Genomic DNA, 22,815 nt, shown 5'->3' with positions numbered 1-22,815 from the left:
CCATAGCTGACCTTAATCTGTGGTTAGTTTATTAAAATAATAAAATACTTTGTAAGAAGAGATATTTTTTATAATAGGATTGATGTTGAAACAAGGGATAGAGGCTGGAGCAATTTATAAAAAGTTAGAGAAATCTATTTTAGTGAACGATAACCACAGATCACAGATTACTCCCAATGAGATGATCTGTCTTTGGAGTTCCTCCTTTCCCTGACTCTACCCTTCTCCCCAGGGTTGGGAGTGGGCCTATGGACAGTGTGGGGAGCTCCTTTGCATTTTGCACAAAGCACAAGTCTGGACAGCCTATGCTCTGGCCAGCACCGTTTTTAAGAGCTTTAAACCAGAGAACCTATCTTAGGCCAATTTTCCTTTTCCTTTTCTTTTTCTGGGAAAACTTCAACTATGCAATTGTATACACTCCCGGGTACATACTAAGAAGGGGAATAAGTGTACTTAAGTGTCCAGGTGTTAACTGGGGCTATTTTTCTGAAAATATTTGGATTTCTCTTTGGAAGTATATACTCATAACCCACCCCATGGAATGTAATCCCCACATTTGATCTGAGGCAAACAGCCTGGGTGTGTGTGGGGGGGGGGGGGGGGGAGGGAGGTAACTCCTGTTTGCCATATGTTGCTTCTGCCCAATCAGAAAGATTGTCTTGCTTTGTTACCCTTTGGTAACAAAGCCAAGACTGTCCTCTTTATTGGAACTGCTTACATTTTAGAAAGGTTCCTTCCTCAAACTTGAAAGTCACTTATTTTCCAAATCTGATACTGTTGATTTTACCATTTCCTATGGCTATGAATTCTTAAGCTTTTATTTGAAAACAGACTGGTTTTAAGGAGGCAGTGAAGTCAGGACTGGTTTTAAGGAAGCAATGAAGTCAGAGGAGTTAGGTTCCAAAGGAAGGTATGTATATATTCAGGACAGGGCTGGGACTAGTAAGAGACAAGCACTCCTCTCAGGTACAAAACTGAAGAGGGTACCGAAAAACTCAATAATCAAGATAATGTTTTAATGCAATATCTTTAAAAATCAATGCAAAAAAAAAAATCCATAATGAACAAAATGTCAAAATCAAAGACTGGATTCAGCAGGACTGGGATTAAAGAGAGGGAAGTAAAGCTAAAATGAACAAGTATAGGGTTGAATCCCGTCTTTATTTAAAACTGATCATTTGTTCATTGTGATGGTGGTGTTTTTTTACATTTGTTTTTATTTTCAAAAAAATAACTGCATTAAAACAGTGTCTTGACTACTGGGTTTGGGAGTACCTCTTAAATGTTGTGCCCCAAATGAGTGCCTTGCTCTCCTCACTCTGTTCCTGGGGTTAGAACACTAGTGAGACTACCACCCTCATGGGCTTCCATCCCCTAACATGCACCTGAACAGCAGGTGGCTCAAACTCATACCTTGAATTTGCACAACTCCCTTAGCTTTCTCATAGGCGTCCATCTATATCATAGGATTCTGGCCTGGACCAATAGGAGTGGAAACAGACCAGAGATTTCCCTAGATAATAAAGCCAGGAAAGTTTTGATTCTCCACTGGACTGCTGTGTTTGGATTTGTTCTGTTATTAGTTCTAGGTAATACTTTTTGTTTTTAAAAAACAGAAGACAAATGAACAAAAATGGAAACCTTATGTCGTCTGTTTTTCTTTGATTTATAAATTAACCACCAATTTCTTCTGACTTTTCAATAAAAAAGATGGAAATTCGGGGGGGGGGGGGGGGGGAGTGGCCTAGGAGTGAGTTTGGTATAATAGGGCTTTATGTAGGCCTTACAGCTTTTGTGGTGGTTAATCCTCACCTGAGTATATTTTTTCTGTTGATTTTTATTTTTAAAAAATATATTTTTATTGGTTTCACAGAGAAAGAAAGACATCAGTGATGAGAAAGAATCATTGATGGGCTACCTCCTGCATGCCCCCTACTAGGGATCAAGCCCGCAACCCAGGCATGTGCCCTTGACTGGAATTGAACCCGGGATCCTTCAGTCCGCAGGCCGATGCTCTATCCACTGAGCCAAACCAGCTAGGGCTGTCCTGTTGATTTTTAGAGAGAGCGGAAATATCGATGTTGGAGAGAGACATCAATCGGTTGCCTCCTGCTATGGGATCATACCTGCAACCCAGGTACATGCCCTTGAACTGGAATCAGGAATTGAACCTGAGACCTTTCTAAGAGCAGGCCAGCGCTCTAACTAATGAGCAACATCGGCCAGAGCAGCCCTATAGTATTTTTTATTATGAAATATTTTTCTTAATTTGGGTAGGTAATTATTTATTGAGGCATTAAATAAACCTCTCCGTTCTAAGGATTAGGGAGCCTGAGTCAATGGATGTTTTCCTATAGGGAGGAGTAGGGTTTGTTTTGCTTTATTTGAGGGAATTGTGTGGGGTAGGGGAGTGAAGGAATAATGCCTAGGAGATGAATTTGGTTGGATTATGGTATTTTGGGAAGAGGAGGGGGTGGAAGAGGCAAGACTATGCAATTACTGTACTGGGAGAAGGGAAAACAGTGGTACATCATGTGCACTCAAAAGGAGCAAAAATTCCTTAGTTAAGGAGAGGTCTGTGGGTGAAAAGGGTAAGCAGACCCCCATACCCTAGCTGAGGGATGATGTCTCTCAGTCTTAAATAAGTGCACTTAGTTCCTTTAATTCAGGGTGTTGGGGTACCTATTGAAGTTTTTTATTGGAAAGGGGACATTTTCCCCTTTTGATTAAGATAGTGCTACCCCTCCACCCTTATACACTCCAGCCTTGATGGAACAAGTATACATAAAATAAGCCTCCAAAATCTCAATCTATGCTGGTTTTATTGAGAGTTACAAGATTTAACCAATAGTTTTCCTCACATACTGGATTCTATTAAAATGAAGATATATATATATATATATATATATATATATATATATATATATATATATAAATTTTAAGAAATTCAATCTCATTCTGGAGTGGGGATGGTGTTACACTGTGCTGTACAGGCCTGGAGGCAAGTACCTTCCCTCCTGCAGTTTCTTCTCAGGCAAAACTAAAGCTCACAGACTAATAAAACAAAGATTAGCAATGACTTTGTATTGTATATTTGGGAGGGATACCGAGCCAAAAAGAATGGGGCTGGTTCTGAATGACTTGAGAACCTAGCTTTTGCCGTTCTTATTCCTTTCTAAACAGCCATGTGTCCAGGGTCCAGTCACATTTTTTTTTCCTTTCCCAATAAAGAAGCTTCAGAAATGATTGTCCTTGAGTTACTTGGACACCTTGGACTCTGTCCTCTTTCTCCAAGAGTCTGCCCCAGACACATAGCCACAGCTGAGAAGGCAGAATGAGAAGCCCCTTCCCGGGCTGGAATAATCTGCACCCTGGATTCTTCTAGTCTCCCTTCCCCTCCAGGCCCTTTTAACTGTAGATTCAGTGAGTCATACAAGCATTCTGTCTCACTCTGTAGATGCCCAGTCTACAAATCACAGGGTGTTTTGCCCCAAGAACTTACGTTGAACAAAATAATTTGTTATGAAGTCTTCCATGTAGACACACTCCATGGCACCTCACTCTACCTGATGAGTAAGGGGCTTTAGGAGAGGGAAGCTGGCTAACAGCAGAACTGACTGAAGTGGGGGTGGGGAGGACTGGCCTCTTTCTGTGTTTATAACTGGATCTGTGACTCATTCTATGAGTCACTCAGCTCCTCCTTCAGCTGCCCCTGGCAGCCTTCACTCATAGCACAAACCTACAACCAGATCAGGATTCTGAACATGGAAAAATCTGATACAGTTTCACCCTTCCTTTCGTCCGCTGAGCCTCCACTGGGAGTGTGTGGGGTGGTGAGAGGTGGTTCTGCTGTTCATTACCCCTCATCTGCTGCCCTCATTGCAGTCCTGGTTGGGGACTAATCCAAGTCACCCTCCAACTTTCCCCCAATCTCCTGATGTTTTTCTCTGTATTCCTCTGCTGTTCCTTACCTCAAAGTATTAAAGAATAGAATGAGGCTCTTGAATGAAGGGTGGTGGGAGAAGGAAAGTGGATATTTTAAAATTGTGGTACACACCTTATTGCAACAGACCTTGGGAAGTATTTTTCCCCCCAGAGATTGAAGCCCATGGTGGGGGTGGGGATGCTTAGTAGCTTTTAGGAACTTAAGAATCAGGTATCCCTCTTTGTTCCAGATTGACGCCCTGTCTCACAATATGTATTTTCACAATTTCCACAGTTGCAGCCAGACAGGGAACTTGTAAAGCTGAGGCCGGAAGGGTGTGTGTGCTGGGGGTTGGAGAGAATAAAGTGACACTGGGCCCCCACCTACGGATTGCTGCCTCTGTACAGACTCAAAATCAATAAAACAGCAGCTCATTAACTCTTACTTTGTATTTTATTTCCTGTCTTTTTCATATCTAAATATTCATACCCTAGTCCCCCTCACCTGCAGTCCTGCAGTTCCTTTACTTCCTTCCAATGCCCTTCCCCTACCTTTGCTTCTTGGGTTGCAAGGGGGTAGGGAGGAGGAATGGGATTGTAGAACTGAATAGAGGTTTCCAGTGCTCAGCTCTCAGAATCCTGAACATGAATTATTAATTTGGAGATCTGGTGTCTGGACTGGAAGGAGGGGTCATGTATCTGGGGTGGGCTCCAGTTTCTAATTGGTTGGGGCAGTGTGTGTGTGTGTGTGTGTGTGTGTGTTCGGGTATGTGTGTGATGGATTAAGTTGGTGAGATCTTTTCCTTGGGCCTCCCACCTCCACCCTATAACTTGCACATAAACATACCTGTACTTGTGTCTGCATCCTGGAGAGATTTCAGTTTCTCGCCTTTTCCTCTGCACTGTGCATACAAGATATGTTTCATGCTCTGGAGAAGGATGAACAAAAACACTAACTCATCTCCATCCCTAATTCTTGGGTCTCCCCAAGCAAAACTATCCTGAGGTCCAATTTCCGTTTACTTCTCACCCCTTTTGGTAGTTCTGTCTGGAGAGGCTGTAAGAAGGCCTTAACTGTTTTTGTGTTCCTCCCACTTCCTCCACCCTCACTCCTTTTAAGATATAAAAAAAAAAAAAAACAGCTTCCCAGGGAAGCCATCACTCAGTCTAGAGAAGTGGCTCAAATTGTTCCAGTTTAATATTCAGTATTACTGCTCCCCCTCAATCTCCAATTCTCATAAACAAGAAGTGAACAGGATTTGGGAGTAAGGGTAAAGAAGGGAATCTGGGTATTTGTCTCCAGTTCCCCATGGATTCCTCACCCTTCCCAGGATCCTCCAATTCCTTCCCACTTTCCCAAAATGGTGTGTATGCTCCTTTAAGGGGCTGGGCATCTCTCCCGCCCTCTCCAGAGTCGACTGAAGTTTCCGAGGAGCCTCCTCTAGCTGAACACAGCTTTCAAAGACCCCAAATCGTGCTACATGCACCTCAAACGTTCCTTTGCCCTGACAGTTCCCTTGCCCGGATCCCATCCCTGACTTCCTTCCTCTCAGCTACAAGATTCAGCCTCTCCCCAAGGGGCTTGAGCATCCTTGAAGTTTCCCACCTTTAACTGCTCCGTCCCCGGATGGAGCCGGAGAAATGTGGTGGGGGGGCAGGGGCCAGAGTTTCAACATCGCCCCCCAGAAGGAAGAGCCAGAGATGGGGGTAAGGAGAGGAAGTTGGGCTTGCGGGGAGGGTTGGTCGGTCAGAGGGTGTGAGTAGGGAGGATGTGGAAATAGAAGAAAAGGATCTAGAGCAAGAGGAGGGTGTGTCTCATATTCTCTGGCTGATGAAGCTTGGCCTGTCTTTTTCAGTCTCAAGTTCATCGTCTCATTATCCATTAACCAGCCCCTCCCTTCACTGTCTGCCAGCCCGGGTCCTGAGCTCCCCACAGCCACTGATCTCAGTTTCCCCTGAGTCTGAGTGTAGGCCTCTAAACGTGGCTGCTGAGTTAATCCAAGACCCCAGGGTTGGAGAGGCCTGGGGAATAACGCTACACCCTTCACAGCCCTCTGGACCACAGTCTGTCCAGGGGAGTGGGATGCCAGAGCCCAGGAATCCTCAACTTGGCAGCTGCCTGGCCTCTGGATGCCTCCCAGGTAATAATGTCCTTTCAGTACTTCTGATCTTCAGAAATGACTTCAAATTTTATCTACTCAAATATTGCTTCATACCTTCACTAAAGGTACCTTCATATTCCTTTCCTGGCTCAAAGTGCTGCTTCTGCTTGAGGCTTGTTCTCTTCTCTGAACAGAACTGTCTGGGAGCTTGGACCTTGATGACCCTGCTACCCCTTTTCTCATTTACTTTTTCAATAAATATGTAAGTGCCTACTATGTGCCAGGCACTGTTCTAGACTCTAGAGCACATGTGTCAAACACAAGGCCCGCGGGCCAAATCCGTCCCGCCAGGCCTTGCAATGTGGCCCGCACCGCGCTGTCATCACTGCACTCCGCTGCGTTTCCATCACAATGACAGTTTATGACTGTTCAGTAAACCATTCGGCCCGCGATTTAGGCTGGATTTTAGATTTTGGCCCCTTCTCTGATTGAGTCCGACACCCCTACTCTAGAGTAAAAGATTACAAATTCTCTTCTCATAACCTTTCATTCTTAGGAGTTAGAGGAGGATCTTAATCTTTCCTCTTTAGATCCTCCTGTCTCAGAGTGGTTGTACACATGTGGGCAACACTGGAATGGTCATAACCTGGCTTTTCCTGTAGGGGAGCAGATCCTAGCATGGGCCCCAGGGGTGCGGAAGGGGCTGGAACCTGAATTGCCTGGAACCCTGATCTGTACCAACTTGAGGGTCACCTTCCAGCCCTATGGATGGCAGCGACATCAGGTGAGATGGTTAGGCCAATGTAAATGACAGCTAGTATGAATAGGTAGCAGAGTCTAGAAGGATTTAGACAAACATTAGAGGAAATTTTTTTCTTTTTTTGTTAAGCCTCACTTGAGGATATTTTTTCCATTGATTTTTAGAGAAAGTGGAAGGAAGGGAGGGAGGAGGAGAGAGATTGAGAGAAAGGGGGGCGGGGATAGAGATAGAGAAAGAGAGAGGGAGACAGATAGACAGACAGACAGTCTGACACAGTCAGACATCGATTGGTTGTCTCTACATGCGTCCTGACCAGGGTGGGGATTGAACCTGCAACCCAGGTATATGCCTTGACTGGGAATCAAACCCTGAGACTCTTTAGTATGTGGGTTAGTGTTTTAACTACTAAGCAACACCAGCTAGAGAGTTATTCTTAAAGGCTCTCTTTGGAATGCATCAGGGATAATCAATGGGATCTCTTCTAGAAAGGTGAGGGCTACCGAGATAGGATAGGAGATGTCTTGAGCATATCATATGCTTCCTCTAGGAGACTCCCCTAAGCAGTGATTATGATTTTGCCCTGGTCAACATTGGGCAATTAGAGGCTGGTAAGTGTGAGGGGGCTGGTCAAGGGGCTTCCTGGGGGTGTTGGCTACCCTACTCAATCCTTCCTCTATTCTTAGAGGACAGCAGGGATGCAGTGGGATGGGCATGAGGAGTTCCTCCTAGAGGGACCCTGATCCATGGCTACACTGCTCTCTAATTCTTGACTTCAGTGAGTAGCCTGTCTCGAGTCCAACTCCATCGTCCAGGGTCCCTGCTTAAATTTATCCCTGAGGAGATCCTGATTCACGGCCGAGACTTCCGGCTGCTCAGAGTTGGTTTTGAGGCTGGAGGACTAGAGCCTCAGGCCTTTCAGGTAAGAGGCTCCCAACCTAAGAACCCCTCCTTCCCTGAGAACCTTGGGATCCTTTCCCTGGCAATTCCCAGTACTCCCTTATTTCCCAGGACCCCTTTCATCATTCGCTCTGCCTCTTTCCTCAAGGAGTGGCTAAAAGGCTGGGATAAATGATAGTATAATGAGAATACTGGGCCTGAATTCTAGCCTGCCTCTGCCAATTAACAGGTGTATGAATGACTGTGGGCAAGTGTCTTCCTTTGAAAAATAGGGAGGGTTGGAGGAGAATATTCCTAATTCCTTCCAGAATTACCATTCTGTGATTCTAGATCTATTTTCTTGACCCCAGTCCCCATGACTAAGAAGCTCCCTTCGTTAGGGACTGTGTTATTGTTCTCTGTTGGTGGCAAAGACAATGAAGCAACACACCCTATTTCCTTTTCACTTCAGTCTGAGCCAAAAGGGTGATGTACTTTCCTCCCCAGGTGACTATGGCCATTGCCCAAGCCAGAGCTCAGAGCAGTCAAACCCAACAGTACTCAGGGATAGCCCTGAGCAAGACTGGTAAGTGAGGGTGCTCTGGGATAAGGAAAAGATAGAGTCTGAAAAATTAGAGGCTGGTTGAAAAGCTGTCTTCTTTCTCTTCTGTGCCTCACTCCTGCCCTAGGCCAGAGTTCTGGCTCCAGAAAATCACCTATTCCCCTCTTGGAGACATCAGAAGACTGGGAGACGGAGAGGAAAAAGCAGGGTGCCAAAGGCTGGCGAGTTAGTCTTGTCAATGAGAGATTCGACGTCGCCACCAGGTGATCCCCTAGTCCACCCCAACTGCTGTAGCCTTTCTTATCCTCCCATAGTTCTCTGACTTAAGCTATGCTTCCCACACACTCCACAAAGCTATCCTCCTTACCTCCAAGATCTCTAAAAATGATATCCCTTGGAATGATCACCTCCTAAGCACCTTACTTGTAAACATGGGTTTGCGTTATGAGATCAAAATGTGACATAACTCTCAATTTCACAGCCTCCCCCGTTACTTCTGGGTCCCTAACCGAACTCTGGACAGTGAGGTCAGGAGAGCATTTGGCCACTTTCATCAAGGCCGTGGACCGGTCAGTGTGAGGGGTGGGGATTAGAGGGTTTGGGGAGGTCAGGGGTCATTGAAGGGAGGAAATCCCTCTGAGGTCAGTGTGGGGGCAAGGGTAAGGTGGGGCTCAGAGTTTCTCCCACAGTGATTCTCCTCTCACCCATTTGAAGCGCCTGTCCTGGCATCACCCTGGGGGTAGTGATCTTCTCCGTTGTGGAGGTTTCTACACAGCCAGTGACCCTAACAAGGAGGATATCAGGTGAGGGAGTCTTATGAGAATTAAAGGTTAGGTGTTCAGAGCAGACTCCTTCCCTTACTTTCTGACTCTTTCTTCTCCAGAGCAGTGGAGTCTATGCTCCAGGCTGGGCATTCTGACGTTGTCCTGGTCGACACTATGGATGAGCTGCCTAGTCTTGCAGATGTCCAACTTGCCCATTTGAGGCTGAGGGCCCTCTGTCTGCCTGGTAAGAATAACCTTTAACCCTTGACCCCACTTGTAGGTCTGCTGACCCTAACCTGGCTTTCCATTTGCCTGATATAGATGAGCAACCACCATTCAGCCCAATGAGCCTTAGTTTTCTACTCAACTCTCCCATCACCCACATACTAATTTCCTGTCTTCCAGACCCCAACGCATTCTTTTGTTAATAGCTTTGAGATACTAGAAGGCTGATGCACGAAAATTCATGCAAGAGTAGGCCTTCCTTCCCCTGGCTGCCAGCACCAGCTTCCTTCCGGCATCCGGGACCCAGGCTTGCTTCCTGTGGGCCCTGGCTTGGTCAGGAAGGACGTCCAGAATGACCTTTGGAAGCCATCTGGTCTAATTAGCATATTACCCTTTTATTATTATAAATAATCTACATAGCATAAAAATCATCCTTCACCCATAAGTATACAATTCAATAAATTTACTATTTTGTACAAACATTACCACAATTTTAACTTTTGAAACCTCATGGCCATTTATATATTTACTTTTCATTCCTATTCCCAGTCCAAGGCAACCATTACCCAACATATTTTTAACCCTTCAGGCTATAGACCCTGAATCCTGAATCCAGAGTTCTGATCTCTTTGTTCTTCTGACCCCTCTACTATCCATCAGATTCATCTGTATCTGAGGATAAATGGCTCTCAGCCCTGGAAGGAACACGATGGTTGGACTATGTCAGGTACTCCCTCTTTTTCTAAAAATGACTTATAATTCAACCCTCCCCAAATTTCTGTTAACTTGGATTCCTAAGTGGCCTTCCATTAATTTTTCACCTTTGTTTCCCAAGAAGGCTGTTATTTCATGCTCCTTAGGAGAAGGCAGGATTTTGGAGTTGGCCTCAATTCTATCCCATGACCACTCACTCCTCTTTTCCAGGCTTATTCTTCCCTCCTCTTCCTCACCTGCAGGTCTTGCCTTCGAAAGGCCAGTGACATTTCAGTTTTAGTGACATCAAGAGTTCGCTCTGTAGTACTTCAAGGTGAGTTTCTTGGGTCAAATCACTTCATTACTTGAGTTTTTCCTTTATCTACCTAACTGGATTGGGCTCAAGGAGTGAAATATATAAGGCGGGGGTGGGGAATCTTTTTTTTTTTCCCACCAGGGGCCATTTGGATATTTATAACATCATTCTCAGGCCATACTAAATTATCAACTTAAAAATTAGCCTGCTTGCCAAGACCGGTTTGGCTCAATGGATAGAGCGTCGGCTTGGGGACTGAAGGGTCCCGGGTTCGATTCCGGTCAAGGGCATGTACCTTGGTTGTGGGCATATCCCCAGTAGGGGGTGTGCAAGAGGCAGCTGATCGATGACTCTCTCATTGATGTTTCTAACTCTCTATCTCTCTCCCTTCCTCTCTGTACAAAATCAATAAAATATATTTTTTTAAAAATTAGCCTGCTATATGTGTTCAAACACTTAATTTACTCACCCCTAGTGCCTTGGCAGGGCCAGACAAAATTATTTCATGGACCTTATATAGCCCACAGGCCAGACATTCCCCACCCGTTATAAAGCTTATCCCCTTCTAGTGCTAGCATCCTCTTCTTCCTTTACTAGGAACTACCCATGAGCTCTAACTCATCCTTTAGTGCTACCTCTGCCTCCCTACCACAGCTTGTGGTCCCTAACAGAAGGATTCTCTGCCCTCTGTTCCTATTCTTCCAATATAGATAGGGATTGGGGTTGGGATGGGAAGGACAATATGGAAGCTGATTTGAGATTTATAATGCTGCCCCCTACATGTGAGGCTGGGTATTTCTATCCAGGTGGAGTCTACAAAGTGAATCATTCAAGGTCTTTGTTTTTTCTTTATTTCTATGTGCCTTCTCAATTCTACCTATCCAAAACCTTTCCCCCTCTGTGCTTCTCACTTCTTGCCATGTTTTCTTTTCTCATTCTCTTCTGCCCTAGTTTCTTGGCACCTCCTTCTTTATCCCTTCTCTCTCTTTATCACCAGAGCGTGGCGATCGTGATTTCAATGGCCTCCTCTCTTCACTGGTCCAGCTGCTTTCAGCCCCTGAAGCCCGAACACTGCTTGGCTTCCAATCACTAGTGCAGCGAGAGTGGGTGGCAGCTGGACATCCCTTCCTGACTCGATTTGGGGTAACTGGGGTCGGTGAAAAGGTGAGAACATTTTGTGAGGGTATTGGGTTGGGGGCCAGTATTACCTAAAAAGAGGATCAGAAAATGATATAGTATAGTCCATTGGACATGAATAAGGTCTGAAGGGTCATGAGGTTCGGCTGAGTTTGAAGGGAGAACTCAGATGAATGAGGGACCACACCCCCTATTATGATCAACTCAGATTTCCATTTCCTGATCTCCATAGTAGCTCCTGTTCCCTATGTCCCTCTCATTTGTCATCTTCCCCTCTTAGCTTCCTATAGTCCATTCCATTCTCTTAATTTACCTTTTTTTCAGGCCCCGGTGTTTCTCCTCTTCCTTGATTGTGTCTGGCAGCTCCTCCAGCAGTTTCCAGCTGAGTTTGAATTCTCCGAGTTTTTCCTTGTTGCTCTTCATGACAGTGTCAGGGTTCCTGACACACTTACATTCTTGAGAGACAATCCCTGGGAGCGTGGAAAGCAGAGTAGACAGGTCAGTGACTTCCATTTTTCACTTGTCTTCCACATTCCTCCACCTCTCATTGAGAAGTACTTCACAGAGTTTAGTCTTGATTATGAAAAGTGAGGTCTGTGGGTTAAAAGGGGAAGGTTGGTGCTCTCTCTCAGGAATGGACTTTCACCCTAAATATGATTCTTATTCCAGGAATCATATGTAGGGTGAATCATATGCTCATTCCTGAGCATTTCACAATTTCTCTCTAGACCTGTGAGAAGGGATACACACACACACACACACACACACACACACACACTAGAGACTCACTGATTCGTGCACCAGTGGGATCTCTCGGCCTGGCCTAATATCCCCTGAGGGGTCCCAGATTGCAAAAGGGTGCAGGCCAGGCCAACGGACTCCACTGGTGCATGAATCCATGCACAGGGCCTCTAGATGCATGTAAGATCTTTGGTTAATCTCCCTCTGCCCTTCTCCACTACCTTTCCCTCTGAGATTCATCAGTCTGTTCCATGTTTCCATGCCTGTGCATTGAGCGTCTGCTCCCTGGTGGTCAGTGTGTCATAGCTACCCATCAAAAGGTCGGTCACTTAGGCTTTTATATCTATAGATTTTTTTTCTTTGTTTAACCACCTTTTTTTGTTTTCCTCTGTACAGTTCAACTCCTATACGCAAGTCTATACCCCAGGGTACTCCCACCCCCCAGATGGGAACTCTATTAACGCACAGCTCTCTGTCTGGGACTGGGATTTACGCTACAGCAAGGAACAGATACTACAATTCCATAATCCTGGCTATGACCCCGAACACTGCCAAGATTCCTGGCTCCCTAGACAGCAGGTGATGTGTCTGAACTCCCTAAAATCCCTTGACTTTCTCACAGGCTCATCCTACTAGATGGGGGGTTGGGGGGTGGAAAGATATAGTGTCTAAGTTTCTCAGGGAAAGCTAACCTACTCCTACAACTATCACTTATTGTTCCTGTCCCCAGGAAGACTGAAATCCTAGAATAGCTGTGGGCATCCTTTTGGTCCTCATCATCTTCTGTCTCACACATACATTTTACAAGTTTCCCTAAAATCAACTTTAATCAGTCCTAAGGTCTGTCTTGAAACCTAATGAAGAGGAAAAATAGAGTTCTCAGTGGGAGGCTTGTAGTTCCACCACCAGTGCAGTGAGTAGCAGCTGGACATTCCTTCCTGACCCAATTTGGGAAAACTGGGTTCATCTGGTTTCTAGGTCATGTTGATTTTCCTTTCCCCTTTAGCCAAGCTTCATGGTTCCTGGACCTCCCAGTTCTGTGTGGCTCTTCTCTAGAGGGGCTTTGACTGCCCTGAATCAGCTCTGTCCTTGGCGGGACAGTCCTTCCCTGCTGGCAGTCTCTTCACGTTGGCTCCCTCGACCTGCTATCTCTTCGGAAAGTCTAGCTGATCAAGAGTGGGGGCTCCCCTCCCATTGGGGAGCTTGCCCTTTACCCGCAGGGCTGCTGCTGCCTGGGTATTTGGGACCCCAGATCAGGCTCTGGAGACGCTGCTACCTAAGGGGAAGGCCTGAGGTCCAGGTGAGAAGAGAAGACAGGGAGTGGGAGTGGGAGAAGGGTTTCACTGCTAAGCCAGATGTTATAGGAGAAACAAGATGTTTTAGGAGAAACCAGATGTTTCCAGGAGCTGGAAAAGGAAGAGGCTGGGGAAATTGGGAAGTGAACAACCATTCATGTTGGTATCAAAGTGGCTAGGTTTGGGAGTATGGGTAGGTGGGGAAAACTGCTTGGGGCTCAGATCAAGTGGAACCTAGGGCATAATTGGAGGGGGAAAGAGAATTAAAGATGCTAGAAGTAGTGGACAGGTTTCAGAAGCAGAGAGCTAGATCTGCAGTAATACTGTTCCTCTACTTCTCTTCACTCCCTTCCCAGATGGGCCTCTCAGCTCCCACCATCACTGGCCTCCAGGATGAGCTATCCTGTCTGCAGGAGCTATTAAAGAAATGGACTCCAAGAATATCTCCTGAGGATCACTCCAACAAAAGAGATCCAAATCCCATTCTCTCTCAATTCTGTTGAAATTGCTGGCTTTCTTATGGGCAGGACAAAAGGTGGTCTGGGGTGAGAGAGGGTTCTGTCTAATCCTTTCCATTTTTCTCATCTGGTCTTGCTGCCTCAGCTTTCACATTCCAGCCTTCAAACAAGATCTAACTTTGCAGATGGGTGGTGCTACCTACAACTCTTGCTCTGTCCTGTTTAGTTCCTCAAGATTGTATATAGTGTCTTGTGATTTGAACAAAGAAACAAAAACAAACCAAAATATGATCACCTGTCTCTTTTCTGGCAAATTCCATCCCTTTTGGATATCCAACTGTTAATTTTGAGTTCAGACCTCATTTTCACCTCCTTTTGCTGTTTCTTTAATTCCAATTTCTACTTCTTCCCTAGAGCTTCCTATGGGCATGGAGTGGATATGGGAAACACCCTGTCTCTTCCAATTGTATATTTTTGTAGTGAATTTCTATTTAAGGGGTTCATTAAAGCGCAGTATTTATACTTGTTGCTGGCATTGTTTCTTGTGTCTGAATCAAGGATCCTAAGTGAGTGGGGTAGGTGTAGGGTGGGTGTGACCCAAGAGAGAATTGCACTCACCAAGTTGTTGATAAAGAAATAAGGGATGGGTCAGGTGAGGCTCTGCAAACTTCACATGCAATTTGGAAAGTTTTCTTCTCCACGCTTCCCATTTAGGAACAGGTGGTGCAAAAGCACACCAATTCTTGGTTGCTAGGGCCAGGAATGTTCTGGAGGTCGAAGCCTCTGGGCTTCAATGCCAACCACCCCTCAGGTTTGGTCACACTGCACCTGTAAGCCTGGGGTCCCCCGGAACCCCCTAAATAATGACCGCGAGGCGAGCTGAGACGGCTTCAGCTGCGACGCTCTGCAATTCCTCCCTTGAAGGAGACAAAAAAAAACTAACTCAAGCCCAGGTCGGCGCCACGGAACGGCGTGGAGGGCTGCCTCCGCGCAGTCCGTGGGTGAGGGAGTTGCTCGGCACACCCTTCTCTGGGGAAACAACATATATGAAAAGTAAAATTTTGTTCCTTTAGTTTGCGAATTTACATTTTGGAAACAGCGTGATCCTGCAACGTCTCACTCAGCCATGAGTGGGTCTGGCCGTTGCCGTCCTGCCTCCCTCGCCCGTGGCGCTCGCGGTCACCTCGGCACCAGCGGACGCCCACGCCGCACCCGGTAACAGCGGCTCCTAAGATGGCGGCGACCGCTTCCGGCTCCTCCCACCGCCAAGGCCCGCCCACCCGCTACGTCGGCCTTCGCCCCGGAAGTGGAAGTAGTGATGACGTCGGAGGGCGGAGTCGCTGCCTGGAGACGGCGGGAGCTCTTTCACCATGGCGGCCGGGCCGATCTCCGAGCGGAACCAGGGTGATTGGAGGGAACGAGGCGGGAATGGGTTTAGGGGGTTGGGAGGCCCCACTGTGGCCACTAGTGTTTCCGTCCGGGCGGGAGACTGGGCTTCCCCGGGGCGGGGGAGCGCGACCGGCCCGGTGCCGGCGGGGGGCGGGGAGGCCGGGTTCAGGCTAAGGCCTGTAAGTGTGAGGCTTTCTATGTCCCATCTTCTGCCTTCCCACTGATTAAAAAAAAAATAAATAAATAAAGAGAATTTGCAGCAGAACCAAGTTAGACTTAAGAAGGTTCTGTAGTTCCTGTAGAAAGGGAGGTGTCTGGGCTTAATCTAACGGGTCTTTTTGTGGTGATTGTCTTTTTGCTCCTCTACCCTGTCTCCACCCCCTAATTACCCCGCTTGGTTTTCACCTTCATGTGCCTGTCATCTCCTTTCCTATCGATTCATCTCTGCCCTAACCTTCTCCCGTCGTCCAGATGCCACTGTGTACGTGGGGGGCCTGGACGAGAAGGTGAGCGAACCGCTGCTGTGGGAGCTGTTTCTCCAGGCCGGGCCAGTGGTTAACACTCACATGCCAAAGGACAGAGTCACTGGCCAGCACCAAGGTGAGTTCGTGGCAAGAGGGGTTATTTATGTACCGAGGGGACAAACTGCGCTTTGAGAATCCCAGCAGTATTCACGACTGTTTTGGAATAAGCAACCTAAACATTTCTGTCTCTCAAGTCTGCACAGTTTGTTTTCTGGGACTGTTCTCAATTGAAGAGAGGTTATTATTTCTTATTTTTTGGTGCTGTCAAAGGTGGATGAGCTAGACCCCATTTTGCACCACTTTGCTTAAGTTAACCTCCTCCCTTCCACTTCTCCAGGCTATGGTTTTGTGGAATTCTTGAGCGAGGAAGATGCTGACTATGCCATTAAGATCATGAACATGATCAAACTCTATGGGAAGCCAATCCGGGTGAACAAAGCATCAGCTCACAACAAGAACCTGGATGTGGGGGCCAACATTTTCATTGGGAACCTGGACCCGGAGATTGATGAGAAGTTGCTGTACGATACTTTCAGCGCCTTCGGGGTCATTTTACAAACCCCCAAGATTATGCGGGACCCGGACACAGGCAACTCCAAAGGTTATGCCTTTATTAATTTTGCTTCATTTGATGCTTCGGACGCAGCAATTGAAGCTATGAATGGGCAGTACCTCTGTAACCGCCCTATCACTGTGTCCTACGCCTTCAAGAAGGACTCCAAGGGTGAACGTCATGGCTCAGCAGCCGAACGGCTTCTGGCAGCCCAGAACCCGCTCTCCCAGGCTGATCGCCCTCATCAGCTGTTTGCAGATGCCCCGCCGCCACCCTCTGCCCCCAATCCTGTAGTGTCATCACTGGGATCTGGGCTTCCTCCACCAGGTAAAGCTTTTGATTCAAAACATGTTGGTTTTGGGTTTGGTGGATAGGGCAGGCAGAAGGACAAAGGATAATAAAGGAGGACTTTGAGTCTTGGGTGGTGAGAGGATTGAAGTGCGATGGTTGCGATGGGGAGAAAAGTTGCTGTTTCTCCAGGAAGTTGAAGTTGTTTGTATCGGCTAACATTGCTTTTTTTAGAGAGCTGGGAGGAGGAGAGAAGAACTCATCCTACATGGAGAGGCCACACTGAAACAGGCTCGTTAAAGACATTCTCTCCTCACTGTCATTAATTCTTCCATTTCCTCTGTAGGCATGCCTCCTCCTGGCTCCTTCCCACCCCCAGTGCCGCCTCCTGGAGCGCTTCCACCGGGGATACCCCCAGCCATGCCCCCACCACCCATGCCTCCTGGGGCTGGAGGCCATGGGCCCCCTTCAGCAGGAACCCCGGGGGCTGGACATCCTGGACACGGACACACACATCCTCACCCATTTCCACCGGGTGGGATGCCCCATCCAGGTAGGTGTTTGCTGGGAAAGGGAGGGATAAGCTTGAAAGAGGATCTCTATCACCACCTATGCTGCTGCCCTTTTTCCTTTAACAATAATAGATCCAGAGCTGAACTTTCAGACATTATTTTATAAGAAGAAACACAAAATACTCTGTTTACTTTAACAACTAGCACCCTGTCTCCGTTTACGTTTTTCTAAAGGGTATGACTATATTTACTGTTTGTTGTTTCCTTAACTTATACTTCCTCTGACTTTTACTCCAAAGCAGTGAGTGATCTATTTGCCAAATCTAGGGGACACTTCTGCTCCTTGTCTAGTTTGACCTTTGTTCTTACTCAGAACCAGCCATGCCTTTAAAAAAAATTTTTTTTTATTTTATTGAATTTATTGGAGCATTGGTTAATACAATTATATAGGATTCAGGTGTACAACTCTGTAATACATCCCCTCACCATTTATCCCCCTTTACCCATTTCTACCTCCCACCACCCCTTTCCTTCTGGTAATCCACCATACTGTTTGTGCCTATGAGTTGTCCATGTCTTTTTGTTTGAAAAGCTTATCTCTTGATTTCTCTGGATCTTTATCTTTCTGTCTCCTCAAGCTCAGCCACTTTAGTAGACCCTCTTTTTCTATTTGTGTAGCTTCATTACTTGCACACCGATGCCTCCTGGATCTGTATCTCTGATTCATGATTATTAACATTCTATACACTTAATCCTGCTCCTGAATGGACAGCTCCACTTTTCTAGCTGTCCGTTCAGCAGCAGGATTAAGTATATTCTTCCTCTAGTATTCTTTGTTTGCAGGTGCTTAATTCAGAAATCTTGGAGCTATGTTTGACTATTCTATCTGTGGCATCTGCCCTGACTGCCAGTGCCTGATTTCAGGCTCTGATACCCTTACTAGAGGCTCGATGCACAAAATTTGTGCAAGAGTAGGCCTTTGTAGCCTCGGCTGCCTCGTGGTGCCACTGGTCCTTCCGGAAGGTTGTTCTGTTGTCTCATTAGCATATTAGTTCTTAAATATATAGGATTCTTTCTTTTTTTACTTTTGTTAATCCTCACTCAAGGGTATTTTTAGAGAGTGTGGAAGGGAGGGAGGAGGAAAGAGAGAGGAACATTGATTGGTGAGTGTGCTGACAGTCTAATTACTGACCCACACTGGTGAGGGCATCATACCTTCATTATTTCACATTTAACTTATTGTAGAAACTTCCTCTCACTTTGACTCCAATTTTCTCTATCTTTGAGAGTTTCACAGAGTTATTTTTCTAAAACACGTATTTGTACATACTTACTAAAAATTATTCGGTTGTTTCCTTTTATCTACAGAGAAGTTCCAGACTCATTGCCATAGCATTCTAGGCTTTTCTTGATCTGGCCCATGGTTAACGAAATTACTAGTTCTCTTGGAACTTTGTTGCTTAACACACCTATGATTGTAATCTTTTCTGCCTTTGATGTTCTATTCCTATTCTGTCCATCTGAACAATGCTTATTCATCCTTTGAAAATAGGTCTTTGCTTAGATAGTATCTCTGCCACCTTTCCAAATTCTATCAACAGGCTAATTTAGCGATTATGAGGTCCGAAAGGTTGGTGACTGCTGGACTAATTCACTCCATTTGTCAAGTACTTCTGCAGCACTATTAGTGCCTAAACCATGGAAAGAGCAAGTGAGGTGGGGGAGGAATTGCTTGGGTATTTGGTTGGGATGAGTTCAAGGATAGAAGCACTTTTTAATCAGCCTTATTTTCCATACTCTTCCTGATGTCACTCCATTTTATCTGCCCTTTCTCTTGTGTGTCTGTTCTCATAGGTATGTCACAGATGCAGCTGGCCCACCATGGCCCTCATGGCTTAGGACACCCCCATGCTGGGCCCCCAGGATCTGGGGGGCAGCCCCCACCACGACCACCTCCTGGCATGCCTCATCCTGGACCTCCTCCAATGGGCATGCCTCCCCGAGGGCCTCCGTTTGGATCTCCCATGGGTGAGTAGACTCTAGCCACCTCCTTCCTCCTCCTCCTCCTCATATATCATATTCTTGGGGCTTCCTTTTCACACCCCTTCCCCCTACTCTTTCTTCTCCTTGTCCAGTCTCTCCCTACATCCTCCCAGCATCAACTACCTCCTATTTCTTATTTTTACTAACTTTTCTTTCTCTTCTTACAGGTCACCCAGGTCCTATGCCTCCCCATGGTATGCGTGGGCCTCCTCCACTGATGCCCCCTCATGGATACACTGGCCCCCCACGACCCCCACCCTATGGCTACCAAAGGGGGCCCCTCCCTCCACCCAGACCCACTCCCCGGCCTCCAGTTCCCCCTCGTGGCCCACTCCGAGGCCCCCTTCCTCAGTAATTTCTCATTCTCTGTCCTCTTGTTTTATCTTCCCAATATCTTTTCAATTTCTTGGACCAATCAGAGTTGCTATAGTTTCCTGGGGTTAAGGCCTTGATCCCATTTTTTTTTAAAGAATTTTTTATTGATTTTTAGAGAGGAAGGGAGAGGAATAGAGGCAGAGAAACATTGATGTGAAAGCAAAACATTGATTGGCCGCCTCCTGCATGCCCCGTACTGGGGATCAAGCCTGCAACTCGGGCATGTGCCCTGATCCAAAATAAAGCCAGCAACCTTTCTGTGCAGGGGTCAGTGCCCGACCGACTGAGCCACACCGGCCAGAGTCCAGAGGCCTTTTTTTTAAGTGTAATTTTTTAAATACAGTACGTTGGTCCTAAGAGTTTTGCAGATGTACAGAAAAAATAAAGCTAAATTCCTTGTTTATTCCTTGTGGTGTTTTCCTTGACAAAGTAACATTATTATTATTTTTTTGTAAGAAGAGGTGTCTGTTTATTGGGAGAAAAATGATAATGTAGGAGTGAGGGTGTTTATTTCACATTTAAAGACTTATTTTGTCATGTGCTGCTATAATTGTTGGACCACTGTGCACTGTGGCAATTGTTTCCTTATGTCAAGCTTATACAGTTAGTTTATAGGATGGAGACTCAGTATCAATGACATAGGGGTATTAAGTGAGAACAAAAGTAAAGTTACTGGATATATGCTGGCAAACTATGAAGTAGCATGCACAAAGTGATTCGTCATGGTACTATTTGTAATAACTAGATTGGAAACTGCTCATATCCATCAGTAAGGGACTGATTGAATAAACTGGTACATTCACACAATAGAGGACTGAGCCCAGTAGAAAGTATGCGGAATGGAAGATACTACATACGTACTGTTGTGAAAAGATCTCCAGGATATAGAGTGAAGATAGTAACACAGAACAATGTATAGTGTGCCACTTTACCCATCCTAGAGGTGATACATAATGAATACATTTGTTTATATTTTTTAAATTAAGGATAAATAAACTAGTGGAAGTTGATACAACTAGCAGATGGGAGGAGAGATGGAGGAAAGCTAGATTTCTCTAAATATACGTTAATGTGTGGAACCATATACTGCAAAACAAAGTTGGAATTGGGACATAGGAACTCAGTAAATCTTCACTGACTTCTCTATCACCAGACATCCTGGATAAGGGATTTGTGTCTTTCTATTTTGTCTCAGTCTTTTCAAATCTGATTTACATTATATTTGAATCTACTCAAAGACTTAGCTAGACTAAATCCATTGGCTTTTTTTCTTCTTTCTGTCTTTTACCACATTTAATTTGATTGTATCACCACCTTCTCGAAGCTATCAGCTATCGGTTTTGACTTATTAACCATAAACTTTCCTAAACTTGAGGCAAGAAAAGGTGAGCCTGGCCCTCTTGCTCTTTTGTAGCATTCTCTGACATTTTTATGTGCCTACAAGGACTGGGTGGGGCAGTAGAGGATGTGAAGATGAGCACCATTCTGCTGTTAGTCATTACCAAGGATACAGACTGACATTTATTATTATGCAATAAGACATTTTGAGAGGGGGCTGGGGGCAGTCCAGAAGGGGTCAATGGGAGGAAAAGGGAACGTATGTAATATTTTCAACCATAAAGATTTAAAAATACATATTTTGAAAGCACAGGGAAGGCTACCTAAGAAAGTTCCTGGAAAAAAAGTGATATTTGAGTGTTTGGTGTTGAAGGCAAGATGAGGTCAGAGCCACTTTAGGAGCTCCCACAGATAATCGCTTCTCAGCTCTTTCACTTCATGGCACAGAGCCATTTGAAACAGCATACTGAGGGCAAGGGACATGCTGCTTCAGGCTGGAGGCAGTTGGCTAGGAATTCTAGCTGTCCCACGCTCTGCTGAGAAGCTCAAAGTGCGGAGGGAATTAATATCTGCACTCATTGCCAAAACTGGTCGGGAAGGTGTTCATGATGGGAAGCCACAGGAGGGATTTAAGCAAGGGAGTGGCAGAGTTGTGTTTTAGAGCCGTGGTAGCAGTGTGAAGTAGATATGAGGGATGAAGACCGGGCAAGTACCAAGTTATGTATCAGGCAATAATTCAGGTGAGAGATGAAGTCGTAAATGAGGACTGTAGCAGGAGCTGGGATGAAGATAAAGAGATACATTGGGGAGGTATATAAATGGCAAAATAGCAGGACCTGGAGTTAGAATGGACACAGTGAATGACGGGGACAGTGGAATCAAGGTGAGAGTATGCAACAGGAGGAATTTGGGGCCAGGATGGAAATGGTAACTATTTCCTCTATTTCTATAGATTAATTTGCTTTTTCTTGAACTTCATATAAATGGAATTATATAGTATGTACTCTATGGTGTGGCTTCTGTTCATTATTTTTGACATCTTTTTATGCTGTTTTATATAATAATTCAGGCTTTTAAAAATTTGTTACATAACATCCCTTTCAATGAATATACCACTATTAGTTTACCCAAGTTTAACCATTTTCTGGTTAACAGTTGAAGTTTTTTATTTTTTATTTTTTTTGCATTTAAAAAAAATATTTTATTGATTTTTTTTTACAGAGAGGATGGGAGAGTGAGAGTTAGAAACAAACATCAACCAGCTGCCTCCTGCACACACCCCACTGGGGATGTGCCCGCAGCCAAGGTACATGCCCTTGACCAGAATCGAATCAATCCCCAGGCCAACGCTCTATCCACTGAGACACCAGTTTCGGCCTTTCTTGCACTTTGGCCACCACGACCCCCCGCACCCCGCCGGGCAGTGCCCAGGGCTCCGATGGCAATACCTCCAGGGTACACAATGCAGTGAGCTGTTCCCGCCAAAGGGGTGCCCCGGGGACCCTCCGACAACAATGGCCCAGTGGCCCTGGCCTGCGAGGACAGGACCCGCCCTCAGGGCCCCCAGGCCTGGCCGCCCCGTCTCCGTGTCTGCACCAGTGCTCCCCGCAGACAGGGAACAGTTGAAGTTTTTTAAATTACAAGTAAAGCTGTTATGAAAATACTTATTATACTTGTCTTTTTGTGGGACATATGCACTCATTTCTTGGCTTGGATCAGGTCTGATTTGTTTTTAGAGGCTCACCTGACTGCTGAGAATAAGTTTCAGGGGAGCAAGATTGGAAGCAGGGAAACCAGTTAAGAGGCTGGTGTAGTAGCTATAGACAGATGGTGATGGCTTAGACTAGGGAGGAAGTGATGGAGCTGGTGAGAAGTGGTGGATTCAGAATATATTTTGAAGGCAGGTCTGACATGACCTGCTGACGTAGAGATGAAAGAGA

The 22,815-nt window shown here is 45.8% G+C and overlaps 2 protein-coding genes and 1 long non-coding RNA gene across 6 annotated transcripts in view; 2 read left to right on the top strand and 1 right to left on the bottom strand.

The window, feature by feature from the left end:
• The window catches only part of LOC118721167, a 55,559-nt gene extending 40,683 nt beyond the window's left edge, over positions 1 to 14,876 (bottom strand). For 2 of the 4 annotated variants that reach the window (XR_006741993.1, XR_006741992.1), the window contains exons 1-3: positions 14,472 to 14,876; positions 11,673 to 11,829; positions 4,772 to 4,853 (exon numbers count right to left, since the gene is read on the bottom strand). This is a non-coding gene — a long non-coding RNA (uncharacterized LOC118721167). Of the gene's footprint in view, positions 1 to 3,217; positions 4,854 to 11,672; positions 11,830 to 14,471 lie in introns of those variants that run through there. The other 2 variants (XR_004988633.2, XR_006741991.1) reach the window with 2 other exon arrangements.
• MTMR11 (myotubularin related protein 11) lies at positions 4,849 to 14,379 on the top strand. Its single transcript, XM_036441724.2, is given in 18 exon segments — positions 4,849 to 5,631; positions 5,975 to 6,065; positions 6,689 to 6,810; positions 7,334 to 7,394; positions 7,563 to 7,705; positions 8,170 to 8,248; positions 8,352 to 8,487; positions 8,706 to 8,793; positions 8,939 to 9,027; positions 9,108 to 9,232; positions 9,874 to 9,940; positions 10,170 to 10,240; positions 11,220 to 11,386; positions 11,684 to 11,857; positions 12,497 to 12,679; positions 13,107 to 13,400; positions 13,752 to 13,883; positions 13,885 to 14,379. Coding segments are annotated over 18 exon segments (2,148 nt in total). The 5' UTR covers positions 4,849 to 5,565; the 3' UTR covers positions 13,945 to 14,379.
• A 238-nt stretch (positions 14,877 to 15,114) lies between the features above and the next one.
• On the top strand, positions 15,115 to 19,697 carry SF3B4 (splicing factor 3b subunit 4). The gene is made up of 6 exons (XM_036441731.1): positions 15,115 to 15,257; positions 15,714 to 15,842; positions 16,104 to 16,646; positions 16,954 to 17,160; positions 18,974 to 19,147; positions 19,330 to 19,697. Exons 1-6 carry the CDS (start codon positions 15,224 to 15,226, stop codon positions 19,515 to 19,517), a joined length of 1,275 nt encoding a protein of 424 aa, XP_036297624.1. The 5' UTR covers positions 15,115 to 15,223; the 3' UTR covers positions 19,518 to 19,697.
• Positions 19,698 to 22,815: the final 3,118 nt, after the last annotated feature.

The sequence above is a fragment of the Pipistrellus kuhlii genome, unplaced genomic scaffold (genome assembly GCF_014108245.1).
Source record: "Pipistrellus kuhlii isolate mPipKuh1 unplaced genomic scaffold, mPipKuh1.p scaffold_m20_p_18, whole genome shotgun sequence".
Taxonomy (NCBI): Eukaryota; Metazoa; Chordata; class Mammalia; order Chiroptera; family Vespertilionidae; genus Pipistrellus; species Pipistrellus kuhlii.
The sequence above is the reverse complement of the archived record's forward strand: the minus strand, read 5'-3'. Positions and strand labels throughout refer to the sequence as shown.

Bases quoted from the DNA above. Each gene is read 5' to 3' on its own strand.
- SF3B4 (XM_036441731.1), top strand. From the start codon at position 15,224: ATGGCGGCCGGGCCGATCTCCGAGCGGAACCAGG. The intron at 15,258-15,713 runs GTGATTGGAGGG...CCCGTCGTCCAG, and splicing joins GATCTCCGAGCGGAACCAGG to ATGCCACTGTGTACGTGGGG. The intron at 16,647-16,953 runs GTAAAGCTTTTG...TTTCCTCTGTAG, and splicing joins ATCTGGGCTTCCTCCACCAG to GCATGCCTCCTCCTGGCTCC.